General features: G+C 42.0%; 1 protein-coding gene across 7 annotated transcripts in view; it reads left to right on the forward strand.

Moving 5' to 3' along the window:
* ccdc88ab (coiled-coil domain containing 88Ab) overlaps positions 1 to 13,516 on the forward strand; it is a 69,118-nt gene continuing 55,602 nt past the window's right edge. For 4 of the 7 annotated variants that reach the window (XM_051379437.1, XM_051379388.1, XM_051379401.1 and 1 more), the window contains exons 1-3: positions 1 to 721; positions 857 to 957; positions 12,029 to 12,137. In XM_051379437.1, the coding sequence (XP_051235397.1) occupies positions 659 to 721; positions 857 to 957; positions 12,029 to 12,137 (273 nt within the window). In that variant the 5' untranslated portion in view covers positions 1 to 658. The remainder of the gene's footprint in view (positions 722 to 856; positions 958 to 12,028; positions 12,138 to 13,516) is intronic. The other 3 variants (XM_051379420.1, XM_051379428.1, XM_051379395.1) reach the window with 1 other exon arrangement.

The following is a 13,516-nucleotide window of genomic DNA, read 5'->3' on the forward strand; positions in this document are numbered from 1 at the left end:
CCCCCTGTTCATTAGTATGCTGCATTTGAACGGAGGCAGACAGGAGAGGAGATCAGTGACCGGTCACAAATGACTTCACAATTAATATGAGGAGATTATAAAACCAAGGACCTTAAACCTCTGGATCCCCCCGCACTGGATAATTTCTTTTATTGAGTCGTTTCGGAGTAATTATTTCTCTTTAAGGTTGATCTTTTGCCAGTAACGGTCCTTTCTTCCCCCACACCCCAGCTATCATTAAAACCATACCTGGCACAGGTCTCATGTAGTCTGCCTTTTCTCGCTTCTGCAGATTGCGAGCTACACCAGCGGACCCTCGGATAGAGAATACCTCTTAGCTATACAAAAAAATGTGATTCCTTGCGCTTCCCATGAGGTAGCCAAGCCCAGTCGTTGGCATCTGAAACAGCTGGGTCGTGTCGAGAAGATTGTGGATTAACGTTTTTTTTCTTCCCCCCCCACCTCTTTTACCCGAATATCTCCAAGAAACCCCGGACGTCTGTTTTACAGTGGCTGCCAGCCAAAATGAGCGTCGATTTAATTGTATCAGCTACATGAGTGGAGCCTAAACAAACGCATCTTTCTCCCAAAGAGCGCACTGGTGTTTTTCTTTTTTCCATATCTGCTGAAATAAACGGCGCCAGTTGCCCTGGAAAATATGGAAAGTGAGGTTTTCACCCCTTTGCTGGAGCAGTTCATGCTCACGCCTCTAGTCTGCTGGGTAAGCGCTCTAATTAACAATTCAAATGTGTCTTTAAGCTCACTAATTAAACACCTCTGCCCTGTAAAAGCATTTCTTGCAAGTGTTTATTGATTGATCTTAACACCTACTTGCATTGTCCCGTTTATTTTTCAGGTGAAGACAGTCGGGCAGCCGACGGTGACCGACGGCACCAAATTATCGGAATATATTGAATTAGTGGATGGGATTTACCTGAACGAGATCATGCTTGAGATGTAAGTAATTTGACACAGATTCCGAAATGTCTCGCCAGTCCGTCTGTCTCCTGTACCACCTTCAGTGTAACAGGATTGGCTAAATGAGGGCATGCAGAGTAGATCTTTGCTTGGGACCTCAAACGCACCATGTTAACAGATGAATGTATGCCTTATAAACATAATATTGCATAAACCTTAAAATGTATGCAGTTTGATCTCCTCCCTCTGTCCGGCACTTGAAATTGTGTGCTGGAGTGAATGTAGGCTAAGCACAAAGGGACCTTGTATTGGGGGCAATGATGGGTCACACTGTCAGAAATCTTTGCAGACAGTTATTGTTAGGATCCCTTGGTGCAAGGAGGCAGTGAGCAGCTCCACAACTTCCAGTTGCTCTGTTTTTTCAGTCTCCCTAGACTGTCCATCTGCAGCAGACTGGAAGATACCCCGCCCCTGGAAGCTACAGCACTCACGTTTCCTGCTGTGCTGCAGATTAAACTAGAAATAGTAGCCTTAAGCAGAGTAACACTGGTAGCGGTGCAGAATCTGGATACAGATTACCCAGCAGTGCAGATCCTTCTTTAATGTAGCAGGCCAGCACAGGCCCTCGTTTTGTTTTTATTCAGTATAAAGGGAAGTAGATGCTTTGGCAGATCTCTTGATAGTGAGATGGGGTGGATACTGGAGAAGATGAGACATTAGATGTCAAATCCATCCATCTTTCCAGTCACCTCCTAACATATAGCATGACAGGAGACCGCTTCCCATTCCTTTGTCTGGCTGAAGGCTGCTACTTTCCACTAGCAGGGCAATTTTTCATATTTTCCACTAATGCCACACTCTACACTGTCAGCATTTACTCCTCCTTTTTGCCTGTCAAAGGAGTGTTCGACCAGGCCTGCTCCCTGTGGAATTGATTTGCACCTCACAAGAGATTATGTGTGTGTGCACTTTCATAGGGCAATTTCTTGTGTCACCCTGCTTCAGTATGTCTTGTATTCCAAGGTTGGGTAAGGGGAAGCTTGTCTTTTGAAGTCTTTCTTTGTATTTATATGTGCAGAATATACAACCGCTATATAGTTGTCTGTGTAAATTGTGTTTAGAAGTTTTGCCCTATAACACTGTCGCATCAGGAGATGATTAACCCCAACTGGCTGTTTCCTGTCTATGCTTGGTGTCCTCTTCCTCCCGCTCTGCCCTCTTCCAGTGTCCTCTATCTCCTGCTGCTTGGCTGCATCACCCCACTAAGCTGCCTACCTTCAGATTTTGCAAACCCCTTCCGCCTCTCTTTTCCATGCTTGTTTCTCCTCCTCCGTCTCCAGGCAGCATGTACACTCTCAGAGGAATCCTTCAAAACATAAAGGTGTTTAGAGAGGCCACTGCAGCTTCAGTTGGACAGGCATCTTTCCTCTTCCACACAAAACAGTGAACAAGTCATCAGTATTTTTAGAGCATTTTATCCCTTTGGGACATTGTATAGTGGAAAGCAGCCGGAAAGGATATGAGGGGGGAGGGTTGGATGAGTGAGTGAGACAGAAAATGAGTTACCAAAATGGTTAAAAACCTTAAACATAACAGGGAAGAGCAAGCAAGCAAGCAAGTTGGTGACAAAAAGCCCTGTTTTGACTAACCACATAGCAACTCCTTAGCTGTACATGTTCAGACTGAGATGTTTGACCAGGCAGGTACTCTGTAAGATTTTCTGTCTGCAAATAAATGGAATGAGCTGGATGGAATTTTCTGTGGTTGGTTGAGTACTCTTGTAGAGAACAGCCAGCGTAGAGCTGAAATGAACTGTGACTGGCTTAGTGATCGCCTGACAGGATGTCTGGGATTGCCAGTCACAGCCAGCCCTGTGTGTTTATATATGTGCGTTTGTGTGTGCTTTTCTGCAGGGCTTGTGTGTCTGCGTGGGAGTATTTATCTGTGGGTTATTTTTTAAAAAAAAAAAATTTCTGTGCATTTTCTTTTGGACTGAGGCAGCTGTTGGTAGTCGTCTTGCCCAGCCACCCTCCCACACAGAAGGCCTACAGTAATGGTCAGATGTTATGCTTGTGAGACTGCTATTTGTCTGCCTCGCTCACTTTACCAGCACAACGAGGTCACGTCCAGTAGGCTCAGCTAACTGAAATAGACTGTATGCTCACGCATTCAGCTATTGCAGCAGGGTGTTTTGGGTGATGGTGCCTGTCAAAGACTTAACATGATTTAATTCAGCATTAAAAGACAGAAATGTAGTTGAAACAAGGTATATGATAAAATAAGTTTGTTCACATTGAAGCTGTATGGTGGCTGAAACAATTACATAGGTGTTTATTAATGCCTCTCTTCATCTCCTTCTTACACTGTTACTTTCATTAAAAGTAGCTTAGAGACCACAGGTGAGTTTTCCAACGTCTTTGAAGAACTGTAGGCGATGATTAACAGGGATTGTATTTTTTCCAATTCTTGGCCTCCCACAAACAATCTCTTGTGTATCGTTTTGTTTCCTCCTCACCCCCCCAGTTCTGACAGCTTGAAATATTTTGTAGTGAGTATTAGTTGGCGTTGCACTGCTTGCGATTGATCCAGTGGTGCAAAAAGGCTCCGTTGGTGTTAGCCTCCAGCCAGTAGCTGCTGTTTACACTCAAAAAACACTTAAACGCTGATAACGCTACCACCGAAGACTATGTTCTCTGCAGGGAAGAAACACACTCGTCTTCCAGAGTGGTTGATAAAACTCCAAAGATACAGACACACACACACATAAGTAGTTGAAAGTCAGCGTTGACTGATGTATGCGTGATTTAATTTTTTTTTCTTTCTCTCTCTCAAACTCACACTCGCAGTACTCTGTAGAAACTTGAGCCTTTAACACTTTTGCTGGTGATGTCAGCTGTTGTAGTCTGAAGCTGCGGTTTTTCTGTGTGAATGTCTCTGAATGGCCTCAGTGAAGACATGGCAGACAGGCTGGCAGCAGTTGTCATCAGGACAGCATGGGAGTGCATAGAGAGAGAAGAAGAGAGACCCCAGGATTATCTAACGGTTTGCTGACACCCAGATGGCACCACGTCCCGTCCCCCCTCCCCCCCTTGCCCTCTTGTGACTGACATTACCTAGCCAATTAGATTGCCTCCTCAGTGCTGTCAAACCAATTAGTTTTCCCGCTCAGCAAGAGGGGCCAATTACATTTTTGTCAGAGTGACAACTCTCAAGTTGAATTCTCTGTTTTCCTGCCAATCCCGTAGAGCTGTGCTGGCTCATTGGCCTATTCAGTGAACCAGGCAGTCTGTCCTCTATGGGCTGCTGGGACAGTTATTTGAGTAAGACAAAAAGGAATAAAATGAAGTATTTTATGAGCCCTGCTTGATTTTTACATAACATTTGTCACGCTGACTGGCACGAGTTATGTTGTCTTTTTTAAGAACTGCACTTAGCGCTGTATAATCATGATACCCAGCTTCAACCCTCAAAATTAGTCGAAAAACTGGCTGATTGCTAATTCAGGGGAAGAAAGTGCAAGTATAGGGAGGTAAAACTCATCTGGATTACAAAGAGAATGCTGTTCAGCATGTTGTACAGGTTAATGTTTCTGTTGACTTGAGTATTCAAACAGATCCATGCATGTCTGTAAATGTCTGAATGGATTCCCATGTGTGAAACATGGGAATCAGGGAGAGAATAAATAAGGTAGCTATCAGCTTTTGTTTTTTGTTTTTTTTTGCAGATAATATCCAGTCACGGGTGCTTGCCAGTGGTTGTCTATCATAAAATAGATCAGTAAACCTATGAGTCAGTGAATATGGATATATTAATAATGAGAGATTCAGATTTAAAAGCCTTCATTTAAGGCCACATTACAGTAAATCTATCGTGTAGGCCGACGGGATGAAGTCCTCACCATGCCTGTCATCACTTCCTTTCATGACAGGATAGCATTTCCAACACTTCATGCCTACACAAAGACACTCAGAACTTGACCAATGAGCTTTATAGGAGCGTTTCAGTTTGGAGAGACAACACTGAGTGACGAGTGTTGGTTTATGCCCTGGACCCAGTTGGTCTTTTGTGGAAAATGTCTTTTGTTGTCTCAGATGTAGATTCTCTCTGTAATTGTTGTACTAACATGTGGAAGCTACATTATACTCGTGCTATGCTTTTTATGGCTTTATGGCTTTTTGGCTTTAGTAGAATATTCTGAGGTTGGACAACCATCTGGCAACATTTTATTATTACAGGCCGAATTTAGAAAAGGCCACATACAAAGAAAGCTATGAGTCAGCACTACTCTAGCTTTTTATTTCAATTTTACATCCATCTATTTCACTGTTTTCGAACTGTTCTAGAAGTGTCTTTTCTGCTTGAGAGGCTTGGGTGATAACGGGGGAAAAAATTAAGACGCAGTATCCATCTGGGAAAAAGAATAATGTTTAAGTGGCCATTTTAGTAATCAATCATTTGGTATGATTGATCTTTCGAAATGAAAGATTTAAAGTGTCTGTGATATGCCATTTCCCACATTTCACTGACCACTAATTCAATGGGCATTTGAACATCTTTGACACCAAGTGGTCTTTTTTTTTTTTTTTTTTACAATATGATTGTTTCCGGCAACGATTAATTGATTAGTTGATCAAAAGAAAATGAATCTGCAACAATTTTCTTAAACAATTTAATGTTTTAGTAATTTTTCTAGTGACATTTGCTGCTTTCATCTTCTCAAATGTAAGAATTTGCTTATTTTCTTTTGTCATGTAAATGAAAAAATGTTGGGTTTGGCAAACATTCGAAGAAACACTTCAGTATTCTAATATAGAAAATAATTGGCAGATTCAACATTAATAAAAAAAAAAACCTTGCAGCACCAGATTGGACTATTCACCCTGTCCTAACCCTCATGTTTTCCCTCTCTATCAACTCATCCCTCTCCTCCTGTCTGTCATCCCTATTTTTCATCATGTCTCAACACCTACTGTACCTCTTTCTCCCATCCCTCCTTCTGTGAGAGTCTCTTGCCTTCATCTTTCTCCTTTTCTGTCTGTGCCACTGATCTCCTGCTCTCCCTCCCCTGTTTTCTTTGAGAGGCGTGTTGAAGCTTTTGTTGGCTTTCTCTAGGGCTAGTTACAGCAGACATAGTTGGGATTCCTGCTGGAATAGCGAAAGGAGGCTGGCAGAGCTAATTCCTGGGGTTTCAGTCTGTTTGGTTCTGACAGTCACTGCTGCTGCCTGGACTGTGGGGTCCACACCCTTTTACATCAAAGCGTATAATCGGGCATTAATCTGACGTCCCTCATAATCATCTTTGTGCGATGCCATGCTCTCTGCGTCTGTCTAGCAGGAGGATGTGTATTGAGTCAGACAGGAAACAGCAGCTGTGACCTTGAGAGGACAAAACTTTAACAAGGCTGTGTTAATGTGAGGCACTCAAAAATCCCACAACCAAGGGCATGTTAAACCGCACAGGGACCATTTTAGGATTTTAGACATAGGTTAGCTCTCAGCCCTAGCAATTCAAAGTCAATGTGATTTGCAGTGGTCTGCATTTAAAGCAAATCAGTCTATGATTACTTGCAGTTTCTGGGCTGCACCACGGTCAGGAAATGGAATAGAAAGTGTCATTTAGCTTTTCAATTGTGCTGCATTTCATTTGGCAACAAATGTCACAGCCCACAACAATTTCACATTGTGTTTTTGTATTTGCTTGTATTATTTTTTATATGTATTTACTTCAATTTAAGAGTGAAACAGGCCTTTATTTGAGGTTTTGTTAGAGACAGGTGTTTATTTAGAATTTCCCATTAAACTTCCCACTTGATCAAATTTTCCCTTCATTTTCTGTGTCAATTTGCTGTTGCTGTTTTTTGCTGCTAATGCAAACTCAACACTTCCTCCATCTGTTTCATGTTACATGCCCATCAGCTGCTCCGGGGACATAATCCCTCTGTTCCTTGGAAGACTTTTGCTGTGAAACATCTGCAGGAAGTGTTGGGTTTCATTAACAGGAGCTTAACATTATGAGTTAATAGCACAGTAGAATAAATCACAAGTACAACATTTCAGAGAATTTCAAGAGGAACTCAGAACAGCTGATTATGTGAGCATGACTGTGTTGTCATACTGAAGGAATGGTACATCATGCTGGTTTCACTTTGTGTGCCAGTATAATACAAGCAGTTTTGCCTGTTATTTGAAACATTAAATTGAGTGCTTGCAGTGTGATACAAGGCAATGCATCAAGTCACATTCAGCTTGACAGGAATGAGTTTATTTGCAGTCCCTATGGATACAATGACAGAGTAGAGGAATGGGAAGAGGCCCTGTGGAAACGGACAAAGACGGGAGAGAAACAAGAAACAAAGTCCATGAAAAGCCAAGACAAGGAAATAGGGTGATGAGAACCACATACCAATGGTCAGACCCTCACTGTTGTTTTTATTCTACAGTTCCCATGGGAAAAGGGTGTGGAGTGAGAAAATAAGGTGCAGTTATTTTGAGCTTGAGGTTGCATGATTGCAAAACAATGACAATATGAAGGTCATTGCTTCATTCTTTCACTAGTTTGAGAGTAATTGCATTTGTAAATATTCTGGTTAGCTTGCCTGTTTTTGCCTACTGTACTTACAAGTTGGCTTTTGGAAAGTTGGTCAGTGTGTTGTGTTAACATTCTCTCCAGTATAACAAGATTATGGCAGACTGGAAACATTTTAAACAAGTGAACTTGATTGTATTAAGGCTGTATGCGGAGTACCCCTGATTTGACTTACAGAACTATATTACTCATTACTCTCTTGAATTACTCTTGCCATGTATGTACCACTGTCTGGCCCTTGAGTCTGTGCATGTGCCATAAACGTCACAGAGTGATGTGTTCTCGTTGGATAGCTCATGTTGGTGTGAGTCTGTTTTAGTTTGTAATGTGAATGTTATGCTGTGTGCAGACTACACAATAGCAGGCTGATATTTGCCTGACCTGACAGATCAAGGGTATCAGGAGTGAAAATTGATCATTTTATCTAGTGTAGTGTATCATAGTGGACAATAACCAACGCCAAATCTGACTTTCTGACAGAAATTCAGACTTCAGACGCCTTTGGTGGTTCCCAGAAGTGGGCCCTTAGACCCCATGACATCACGTGCATTGTGAAAGACAACAAGCTACGATTGGTTGGCACTGTGTCGTCTGTCTTGTCTCTCGGCCAACTCCCAGCAACACCGTGACCATCTTACCAGATAGAAATGTCTGAATCCGGCATTACAGACACAGAGCCACAGAATTATCCTGAACTGAACTGTTAACCTTAGCATGGCTCCTAATAAGTGCTCATTCTTCAGATTCCTCTTACTGTAGCTGTGTGTGTGTGTCTCTGTGTGTGTCTCTGTGTGTGTCTCTGTGTGTGTCTCTGTGTGTGTCTCTGTGTGTGTGTGTGTGTGTGTGTGTGTGTGTGTGTGTGTGTGTGTGTGTGTGTGTGTGTGTGTGTGTGTGTGTGTGTGTGTGTGTGTCCAACACACACAGACAGAAACACACACTCCCCCGCTGTGTTTGGACAGTACAGCTCATAAGCTCTATGCCAAACACGTGGCTAAATGTAGCCTGCATTTTCTCTTTGTGTGTGTGCATTTAGTCTACTTTGTTTGTGTGTGTGTGTGTGTGTGTGAGCGTGTGTGTGTGTGTGTGTGAGCGTGAGCATGTGCCTGGCTGCCCATGCTGATTGTAATGTAGCCTGTCATATATAGGTTAACACTACTCCCTAACTTACCCAGCCAATCAAAGCCAGGAGATGAGAGGAGAAAGCCCAGTGGCCCCAGGCTCTACATAAGGCTACACTGCCTACCAACAGCACCGATGGACCGGCTTATTGACTGGCTGTCTGGCTGACTTGTTCACTTGTTGTCTGTCTTGCTGGCTGTTTAGGTGGCTTTCTGCCTGTCCATCCCTAATCCATTCGTCTATTTAAAGTCTTAGGTTTTACTGTAGCAACAGGGAAGGAGGCAATAAGTGGGGTTTTTGACCCCTGTTGCTGCTCTAAGTCGCTGTGTTTATACGCCTGCTGATCTACGGGGGGGTCATCTCGTCGCGTGCTTGCATGTGTGGCATGAGAGCCGGAGCCAACAAAACGAGGGGTGGATTGTGTGTTGCTGTCATGGTTGTGTTGTTGTGGTCGCCATGTTCTTGGCTGATTCTGATGGTGATGGAATGCGTGAATGGGAAACCCTTTCTTGTATTTTTTTCTCTCTTTCAGTCTCTCACACACCCCTCATTCATTATATCACCCTCCTCGTCCTGACAGGATTACAGCCTCCTCTGTGCTTTTTAATTAACGGGTTAAATAGACCCCCTACTATGGACCTCAAAAGGGGCTGGGTGTATGTGTGGTGGGGGGAAATGGGGAGGTCACATGACGTTTAGACCAGTATTAAAACGATCCCTGTGTCCTTCTGATTAGCATGATTGTGTGTGTGTGGGTCTGTATATCAGGGCGGAGGCTGATCAAAAGACTAATTAACACATCCCCACTGCAGCCGAGTGACTTAAGAAGCAGGCATACTGCCCTTCGTCTTGGTGTAACAAAAGAATTGTGCTTTATTAAAATATTATTTTAGAGTTGGGATACTAAAGCAATAATTACATACTCCAAAATAGCACACAAAAATGTATCTCCATATTTTTGTCATCAGGATGTGAATTTGAGCAAATTGATAGTTTGGATATTTATATTTCTTGGTATAAAGCAGGTTCATTTGGTTTTATGTGAAATAGATGTGGCAGCAGCATGGTGTAGTGATTTAAGAAGATCCATTCAACCAGAAGTCCCCTGTGACTATAAGCATCCACCAGGCTGAATGTCCTTGAGGAGGATCCTTCACCTTTGACCTCCTCTCTCAAACAGACCAGACTGATACGCATTTAAAAAAAAAAAAAAAAAAGTTCTTGAAGATAAAGCTTTATTGAGATGATCGCCTATACAGTTACAGCATAGTCACTGTGCTATTCTGGAGTGCCAGAGCACAGATGCAGACTCATGCATGACTACACATGTGCTACACACTACATGCATGCATGCATTCCCAAGCAGCCAGGACTCTCCTCCCCCCTTCTCGGCGTGTTGACCCTCGTATATAGGTCATGCAATGTTCATGCTTTGAAGTCTGAAGAGCATATCACGAAAAAGAGAGCTGCTCTTGAACATTGTTGATGTAAGGCTCTAAAAATCTCAAGTATATGAGAAGTATTGTTTTCCCAGACAATCCCAAAGCAAATGTATCATAAATTAATTACAGGGATGGTTTTACAGAGTTGGTTTAGGCAGGGTGGGTGTGATTTTACTACTTTTCCCTGTTGGGCTTGATGCATTCTAGACGAAGGATGACATTGATTGTCAAAACATGCTCCCCAATGAGATTGAACAAATTATTACTACTGGCTGTACAGTTAAATAAACCTACTGTTTCAATTCTGTAAAATATATTAAAATAGATGGAACTGATGTTTGTTTTCATTTCATTTGCTTTTGCATTCAACATTGTATTTTAGGATGTAATGATGCTCATACTGTTTACTTACCATCATGCCAACAGGAATTAAGATACTGTAAATTATTTTTATTTCTCAACTGAGGAGAGAACCTTTTTTATAGTCTAATCATTTTTCAACTTTTGCAGCTGGTAGAATCATATCTACAAATGTGATGAAATTAAATCGAATGTGGGGGTCGGATCGGCTGGGAGGTTAGATAACTACCAGTGTGGTTACTGAAGTATAGTACTGTAAGCCTTCCCCCTGTGCAGCCAATGTTAAGCAATAAACCTTGGGAGATGAAACGGTAATTCAACTGCAATAGTTGGGTAAGAAATGAGAACGCTCCTCTTTCTTAGTGTCATTTGAAATCACTGCTTTTACTGTTGTTTTGCTGGTATCATGGGAGTCCTATGTATGAAAGCCCCTGCCCACTGCCTCACACAGATATTTGAAGCCAGCAAAGTATCCACTCTTTCAAAGTGTCCCTTTGCTACTTGGTGAAACCGTATCATCTCTAGGGTTCCGGCTTTGTCACCACCTCTTTTATGTGGGAAGTCTAGAAAAGAGGAATTTCCCTCAGGGGACCAATAGATATCACATTATCGCCATTTCAACAAGCTTTTAATACCACACATGGTGTCAAAGATAGCTGTTAAGAAGCTCTGACAAACTTTACAGTTAAAACATAGGAAAGTAATTGGCTAATAAATGCATGGGATGCTGATTAGTACTGATCATGTGCCTGTCAGATTGTTAATATGTCAAGCATTCCAGACAGACAGACAGACAGGAAACTCATTTGTTTTTCATTAGTTAATCACACCAATGATCTTGTCTGTAAATGTGGTTTAAAAAGAGGTTTGAGATGAAATGAGGTTTGGTATTTTAAAGGTCATTTCTACAGATATGCAAATGTTAATTCGGACTGTCCTTAATAACAGTGGCTATGGAGGTGGTACTGTGTGAATTTGTGGAATGTCTATAAGGCTCACTAAAACATGTTGACACCCGTGATAACATCAGTCGTCGTGCATGCTCCTTTTAATGTCCCTTGGGCAACACACAGTGAGATAAACACACAGGCTGTCTTTTCTGCAAGAACTAAGATGATACTTTTTCTTTTTGATTCAGACAGATAAAATAAAAGGAGGTTGTGGTCAGAAGTTAGTCAGTTACTGAAATAGACCACGTTCTATTTGACCATGGATGAAGGTTTACTATGCTAATGAAATCCTTCTCAGGAGTTTGTAGTCTGTGACAATATAGCCTGAAAATTTGAATGCTTCACAATGATGCTTGAATTGGATTCAACCCACTGAAGAATTTGATTTAAAGGCTGGAGACAACACAGTCTGAAACACTGGTCTTGGAATACAAATGGCATTTTCAAGGGGGAGCATTTCATTGTGGCTGTGGTTTCTTTTAACATGGTTATGACACTGACCCTACTTGAACAAGGATCCATTGTCACTGCGGTGCTAATGTTTCTTGACAAACGCGCACCCGCTCCATCACATAGAGCAACGTGGTGTCAAACAGAAACTTGAACAATATTCAACAGCATTTGAATAACAGTGTGTCATTTTCTCCCCACAGAAATCCTAAGGCCACTGTGCAGAGGACCAACAAGAAAGTGAACAATGACCCCACGCTGCGCATCCAGAATCTTTCTATTCTCATCAGGCAGATTAAAGCCTACTATCAGGTAAGAGTTATTTCTGTTGAACAAGCTGCAAAGTCAGATATTGCTTGTTCCTTTTTCTGCTTGATCAAAAGTTAATGTGCAACAGTGTCCATGTTGAGGTGAAGTTTGAGGGCTGTTTTTTTTTTATGTGGAAGTGGATCTACTGATATGGGTTTAACCTCTAAGTAAAGCTGCACGCTCTATTCTCTTGTGCCTGAGGGGTGGTCTGCATTCAAACAGTGTTTTTTTTTTTTTTTTTTACGCCTTAGGTTACAGTGAAAAAATGCAATATGACAACACGGCTTTCACTCACATACACACAGAACTGAATGTGTCCACACAAGCGAATGCCACATGAAGACTTGGCAGTATAAACAGAGATCTGTTTGCAGATGTGTGTATGTGTGATTGCGTGTGATGTGGTATCATGACTCCCATCCAGATGTCAGAGAGGGTCCAATAAGTATACAGGAATGTGAAACACACGAAGCCACTGATCTACCTCTCACTCAGACTAGGAAGCTTTAGATGTGAGGGTGATAGAAACACACTCAGTCACATGCAGTGAAGTCTTATCTCATGTTCAGTCTGTGTTTACTGCTTAGCGCAGTATCTACTCATCAGGCCCTGAAATGTGTCAGTTTACTGCTTAGCGCAGTATCTACTCATCAGGCCCTGAAATGTGTCAGTTTACATTCTCACCACAGTTAATCATTACTTTGACCAAAAGGAAATGACCTCTTATGAATCTAAGGCTAAAGAGAAAGTGGAGGAGGAAGTGTGGTAGAGAAGTAGTTGAAGTAAAGATGAATTGGGCTCTTTGATAAGCTGACAGGATATCAGAAAGTGAGCCCCTCACTTCTCGCATGCAGAACCTCAATGTGGATTTGGTGATCTGATCACAAGTGGAAAGACTGCTGTTGGGAAGAATGCATTTCTATATGATTAGTCAGGAAAATATTGTGCTCATTAGGGATGTCATGATATCAGAAATTTAGTAGTCGAAACCAATACTAGTGAAATTCCACCATTCTCAAGTAACAAGGTAAAAATGTCCCAATCAAGTTTCTTTTTTGCCCCTGATCCCCATTGAATATATTGAGTATCTGCTGATACCAAGTCCCGACCCAGTACTTGTATTTTCCTTAAAGGGACATTGTGTAGGAATTTCTCCCATCTAGCGGTGAAATTGTATTTTGCAATCAAATCAATAGTGCTCTCTAGTGCCTCGCGTTTTCAAATGCGTATTGCAACTACGGTAGCCGTTATGTACCAAGAAGCCTACCTGTCGAGGAGAAATCAGGCAACTTCAGCGTCCCTTTGAAAGTCTTTCTCCTTCATTAGCTCTTTCCACCTGCGAAAAGCTACCCCGATGTTTACCCTAGTTTTTTGAATTTGCC

This window comes from Dicentrarchus labrax, unplaced genomic scaffold, assembly GCF_905237075.1.
Source record: "Dicentrarchus labrax unplaced genomic scaffold, dlabrax2021, whole genome shotgun sequence".
Taxonomy (NCBI): domain Eukaryota; kingdom Metazoa; phylum Chordata; class Actinopteri; family Moronidae; genus Dicentrarchus; species Dicentrarchus labrax.